At 39.1% G+C, this 6,244-nt stretch overlaps 1 protein-coding gene across 1 annotated transcript in view; it reads right to left on the reverse strand.

Moving 5' to 3' along the window:
* The window catches only part of LOC123008367 (histone H4), a 4,918-nt gene extending 3,718 nt beyond the window's left edge, over positions 1–1,200 (reverse strand). Inside the window, exon 1 of the mRNA XM_044404137.1 lies at positions 933–1,200. Coding sequence (XP_044260072.1) covers positions 933–1,125 — 193 coding nt within the window. The 5' untranslated portion in view covers positions 1,126–1,200. The remainder of the gene's footprint in view (positions 1–932) is intronic.
* Between the last annotated feature and the right edge of the window lie 5,044 nt (positions 1,201–6,244).

Below are 6,244 nucleotides of genomic sequence, written 5' to 3' on the forward strand. Positions count from 1 at the left end.
GTTCGGTGGCTTGGCATTTGGATGGGTGATGTGATTCGGGACATTTGGGGCAGATGGGTTTGTTGGGGCAGTCATTGGGGTTGTGGCCAAGTTGGAAGCATTTGGTGCATTGGAGTGGAGTTGGGAGAGGAGGGTGTGAAACTTCGCATTCATAAATGCGGGAAAAGATTGTTATGCCTTGGGTGAGAAGGTAGTCGATGGTGGGCTTGTCGTCGGAGATAATACGGATTAAGGGAGTGGGACGGTTTGTTTTTTTGGAGATTATTCGGAAAAGTCGGTTAATTTTCAGTGAGGGGTTTTGAGTGGTTATGTCGGCTTCGGTAATGTCGTGTTCGACGCTGCGAACGACGACTGAAAATGTGGGGACTTTTGGGGGAAGGCTAGGGGATTTTTTGTTAATAGGGTCGATAGTGATTTGGGGATCTCCAGAAGCGGTGCGGATTTGGTTGGTAATATTTGGGGTTATGGGGGCTGATGTGATTAGGAGTGCGGTTCTGTTAAAGTTGACCTTGAGGACTAGGATGGATTTAAGGTTTATGGTTGAGATTAAAAAGGAATAGAAAGATTTCTGGGTTGAAATGTTTTGTGGGATGTTTCTTACGGTGTATTTGAATTCATTGTCGGTTGACATGGGGCTTGGGGAACGAGAGATGGGTTTGGGTTTTGTTTCGGGTTTGGGTTTGTTAATTGGAGAGCGGGAACGGGAAAGCATTTTGTTGATTTTGGAAGCAAGGTTTGATGAGCCGGGGGCAGTTTGGGTTGGGTTAATATTGGAATCGGACTCACCGGGTTTTTTCTTGGGTTTACTTGTTGGCGTCTTGGCAAATTTCGGCGGCGGTGGCACAGTCGCAGGGGTGGAGACGGGACGATGAGACATCTTCACGTTCTCGATGCACGACTGAAAAGTGACACGACTGAAAAGTGAATGACGTTCTCGAGGAATACCTTTAAGACACCTCTGGTTTCTTCATAAATTAGACCGGAGATACGCTTCACTCCGCCACGACGTGCCAATCTTCTTATGGCAGGCTTGGTGATACCCTGGATGTTATCACGCAAGACTTTACGATGACGTTTCGCTCCACCTTTTCCTAATCCTTTTCCGCCTTTACCACGACCGGTCATTTTGGTTGTTTTTTTTTTTTGTTAAAACAAATAATAGTTTTTACGAAAGAAACCGACACAACTTCTACCAGTTCGTCGAGAACAACTGAAAACCGGGCTTCGAATCTCTTTGTTTGTCAAGCAGTTGAAGTATTTACTCCTTGGCTTGATATTTGTAGATAAATTTCTGTCAATGTTTATTTACATGTTAATTGTTGTATTTCCGGATTGGGATGATTTAAGCAGTTTTCTAGCATGTTTCTTCTTTTCTTCCATGTTTCTTCTTCAATGGTTGTTGTATTAGTGTCTTGTAAGACTATTTTATTTCTTACGTATCTCGGTGCATTTATTATTCTTCTCAGTATTTTAGTTTGGATTGTTTCTAGGTGTTGTCTGTTTGTTTTCTTTATTTCATGCAGTAACTCTAATCCGTACGTTAGAGACGGTCTTATGATCATTTTGTAAATCCTTAACTTGTTTTCGATGTTAAGTTTACTCTTTGTATTTATAAGTGGATATAGTTCACTCGCATTTTGTTGAGTTTTATTTTTGACTTTCATGGTTTGCTGTTTGTATGTCAGTTTTTTGTCTAGAGTTATTCCCAGATATTTAACTTGTTTTTTCCAGTTAACTTGATTTTTTTTCGATTTTTATTCTTATTTCCGGGTCTTTGTGCGATTTTGTAAAGATAATTGCTTCCGTCTTTTCGGAGTTTATTTTTAATTTCCAGCGTTTTAGCCAGTCAAGTAGCGTATCTAAATCTTGTTGAAGGTGTTTGATTGCTAGGTTGGTGTTCACAGAGTCTGTGTATAATGCCGTGTCATCTGCGTACAGTGCAACTTTCGAGTGTTGTAGCGTTGGGAGATCTGCTGTGTAGAGGCTGTAAAGAGTGGGTCCTAGGATTGATCCTTGTTGAACTCCCGCCCTTATTTTTCTGTTGGTTGATTTTTGATTTTCTATCTTCACTTGAAAGGTTCTATTAGCTAAATAATTTGTTAGAGTTCTTACTAGGTTCTTATTAATTCCCATGTTGATTAATTTGTTGATTAAGCTTGAGTGACTGACCCTATCAAAAGCCTTTTCGATATCCAGAAATACGGCCACTGTCTTTTTCTTCTTTTTCCAATTTTTTCTAATGTGGTTTGTAATTCTTTCCAGTTGTTGTATTGTTCCGTGTTGTGTTCTGAATCCAAATTGTTCATTTGGGAGAAGTGCTTTTTCGTGAATTTCTTGATCCAGACGATTTTTGATTATTCTTTCTGTTAATTTTCCTAGGGTGTTCAGCAGTGCTATTGGTCTATAGCTCGTGACTTGTCTTTTGGGTTTCCCTTGTTTGTAAATTAATATGATATCTGAGTTTTTCCATTTTTTGGGAAAGTAATTCGTTTCTAAAATGGTATTAATTATTGCGGTAATTTTTGCTACAGCAGTATTGTGGATATTTTTGATCATTTCATTTGTAATTTCATCAGGTCCGGGTGCTTTTTTATTGGGTAATTTTTGAATTATTCTTGAAACTTCCTCTTGGGTAGTTGGCTCCAGTTTTGTGTCTTGTATTTGTGGCAATAGTTGTAGTGTTTCTATTATTTCTTGTTCCTGGTCTAAGAATTGTGGCCAGGTTGTGTTTTGTGAGAATTGTTGTTCCAGCGAGTCTGCGAATTTTTCTGCCTTTTCAATTGGATTTGTTACTACCTTGGTTTGTGTTTGAATTGGTGGTATTGTTGACTTTTTCTTGGTCATATTTCTGGTCATTTTCCATAGAGAGTTGTTGGTTACGCTGAGCTTGTCAAGTTTCCGCTCCCATTCCTCATTATTGTGCCTATATAATGCTTGTTTAACTTCATTTGTCAATTTGTTTACTTCTCTTTTGTCTGCGGGATGTAAGGTTAGGTGATATTTTTTTCTTGCCTTGTTTTTCCTTTTTAAGAGTTGTTTGATGTCTACAGGTAATGTTTCTTTGGGGTTTATTTGCTTTAGAATTGTTGATTTTTCATATGCGTATTTTATTGTGTTGGTTAATTGTTCTATTTCTTGTTCAATATTCTGTGTTGTGATGTTTTTTTGTGCTACAATTTCGGTGAATTTTCTAAATTCAGTCCAATTTGTCCATTTCTTTGTGACAATTTGTTCGGTATGATCGGTATCTGCTATTATCGAGACGGGGCTGTGGTCTGATGATAGCTCGTCGAGGGTGTTTAGTTGGATGTAAAAAGTCGTGTTCTTGGTCATAACTAGGTCAATTACATCGTTTCCAGTATTGTAGTGGTGTGTGGGGTCGGTGGGTCCCTCGATGTTAATGTTGTTGGTAAGTGCATAGTGTTCTAGTGTAATTCCTCTTCGGCAATTTTTTGAGCTGTGCCATATTTTGTTTCTCGCATTGTAATCGCCTGCTGCAATTACCGGGAATGTTGAGTTTTTGATAAAGTCTAGTTCTTGTAAATCGAGTGGCTTTGCAGGTGGAATGTATACTGAATAAATATTTATTGGCCCTTTTGTTGTCCTCAGCTGAATTCCGTTGTACTCAGTGATTGAATCCTGGTTAGAGTAATCTATTTCATGATGGTTTAGATGCTTGTTAACGAGGATGGCAGTGCCTCCTTGGGGGGTTTTTGTTCTGTCATTTCTATATGTTCTATAGTTTGGGATATTTAGATTATCCGACGGTTTTAAGTGGGTCTCTTGTAATAGTATTATGTCGATTTTGTGGTTTGTTAGAAATTCCTTGAGTTCTTGTTTCTTTGTCTTGATTCCGTCTGCGTTCCAGTATGATATGTGTAGATATTTTTTCTTTTTTGTTGTTTTATCCATTTAGGTTTTTTGTGAGTCGTGCTGTTGTCTCTTTAAACTTCATCGTTTGTTCTTTGGTTGCATTTGTTTGAGCAAATTGAATTACAAGTTCTCCAATTAGTGTGGCTGTTTCTTTTCTTTTTTGGGTGTATTCCTGTTTGTCGTCTTGGATTGTTTTTGTTGTTGTGGGTGGTTCCTGCTTCTTTACTATTTGTGTTTTCACTGTCATAGTTTGTTTGTTGTCATTACTAGAGATGTCTTGTGGGATTGTGGTCATTATTTTCTTTTGTGCTGGATGTTCTGAGCATCCTGTGTAGTTGGCGGGATGTGCGCCGCCGCAGTTAGCGCATTTTGGTGGTAGTACCTTTGATTTGGTGCACATGTGGGTGCTGTGGGATTCCCCGCATTTCAAACATTTGTAGAAATTAAAAAAAAAAAATAATAAAAAATGTTTTCCGTAGTGGAGGATTATAAAAATCAGCACACTGTACTTGCGGCGTATTTATTGTTTTTGGGCTCTGCATAATAAAACTACTTTCAGAAATACATCCATCACCGTAGGTTAAAATTCTGCACATGCCTCTATTGAGGAGATAATTGTTTGGGATACTTTTATAAGGGTAGCAGGTAGCAGGCAGGCCATTTATTACTGTAAGCTGATGATGACACTCATTAAATGATTAACTTTGTTTTCAAATATTTCTAAAACTATCTTAAGAAAAAGAAAGAAACAATAAATTCGTTTTTAAAATAAAGGTGTTTTTATGAAAACAATTTCAAATTATGAACATACACGTCGTTCTGGTTACGAAAGATAAACTCTTTTTTCAATTTGTCTAGAAAAAAAATGTGGCCCTGAAAAGGGCCATTTATATGTGCCCTCGACGATGTAATAAGTTTATCGTACATGCCGTGCAGTTCTTTTGTGCGTGATGAAATCGCTGGCAGCGGTGGCACTGGGCAGCTTTGCTCGATTTTCTCGGCTTTTCAGCCTTGACTACCAAGCCGCAGACTGTTTTGACGAGATGTCCTTTGCCTGGTTGAGATGAGTGGATTTAGCACATGGCTTCAAATTTATTTACTCGCTTAAGCTTAAACCGTTTACCTGAGTGGTTGATTCTTTAAAAAAGGCGGAGTTTCAGTTAATAGTAAGCGCGTATTAAAACCAAGTTGAAAAATATGTTATAGGACGAGCATTCTGAGTCGATCGGTCGAAGCCAGCGGACGTGTCCAACAGCCTCCTGAGAAGCGAAAGAAAAAATTTCCGATTTCTGAAGCCACCACCACTGACTTGGTCGTGTTTTTTTAACACGATCACAGTTCATAATAAAACGTGTTTTTTAATACGAACAACATAAGTTAAAAAGTTTCACGAGCTTTTACCGATTTCGAAACGTGTTTCGACACGTTAGAGGAAGGGAAAGTTTACTTTTAAAAACAAAATATGGAAATGACACTCCAGACATCCATCGCCGCCCTTCTTATAAAGAACTTTTCAGCCATTGCCCGTCCTCTGCATGAAGCAACAAAAGAAAAAGTACAATTTCAGTGAGGCGAGAAACAAGAACAGGCTTTTATTGAGTTAAAGAAAAAAATGAGGACAACACCAGTTCTCCGAAGATTCGACCCAAACAAAGATTGCGAATTAAGAGTAGACGCTAGTTAACAGGGACTGGGAGCAGTCTTGCTGCAAGAGGGGGATGACCGACAATGCCATCCGATAGCTTTTGTTAGTCGCAGTCTGACCAAAAACGAGAAAAATTTGGGAATTACGGAACTGGAATGTTTAGGATGCGTTTGGGCACTTTCTTACTTACGACACCTGGTACACGGCAGACATGTGAAAATTATCACAGACCATAGTGCAATTCGTTGGCTAAAATCAATCAAAGATCCGACTGGGAAACTAGCACGGTGGGCCATAAAGTTTTCGGAATTCCGATACACGGTTGTTCATCGAAGCGGATCGAAACATAAGAACGCCGATTGCTTATCGAAAAATCCTGTTGAGGAAGGACACCTGGCCGATGAGATTGAATCTCAAGAGATTCCAACCTTTCTTGTGGAATCGGACGTATTGCGGCAATTGCAGTTAGAAGACGATGAATTAAGGGACTTAATAACTGCAGCGGAGAATAGCGATAACAATAACATTAACATCCCAATAGGCACTAGAAGACGAGCGAAAAATTTCGTGATCGTGGACGGAGTGCTGTATAAGAAGAACACGCGTGAGATGGGAAGGGACCACCTACTTGCAATTCCGAAATCGTTAATAGGGGAAATCTTGTATAACCACCACAGCGATCCACTAAGCGGACATTTAGGGACAACAAAAACATTAGAGAAAATT

The sequence above is a fragment of the Tribolium madens genome, unplaced genomic scaffold (assembly GCF_015345945.1).
Source record: "Tribolium madens isolate multiple individuals breed KSU strain unplaced genomic scaffold, Tmad_KSU_1.1 Scaffold_4;HRSCAF=75, whole genome shotgun sequence".
NCBI classification, from domain to species: Eukaryota; Metazoa; Arthropoda; class Insecta; order Coleoptera; family Tenebrionidae; genus Tribolium; species Tribolium madens.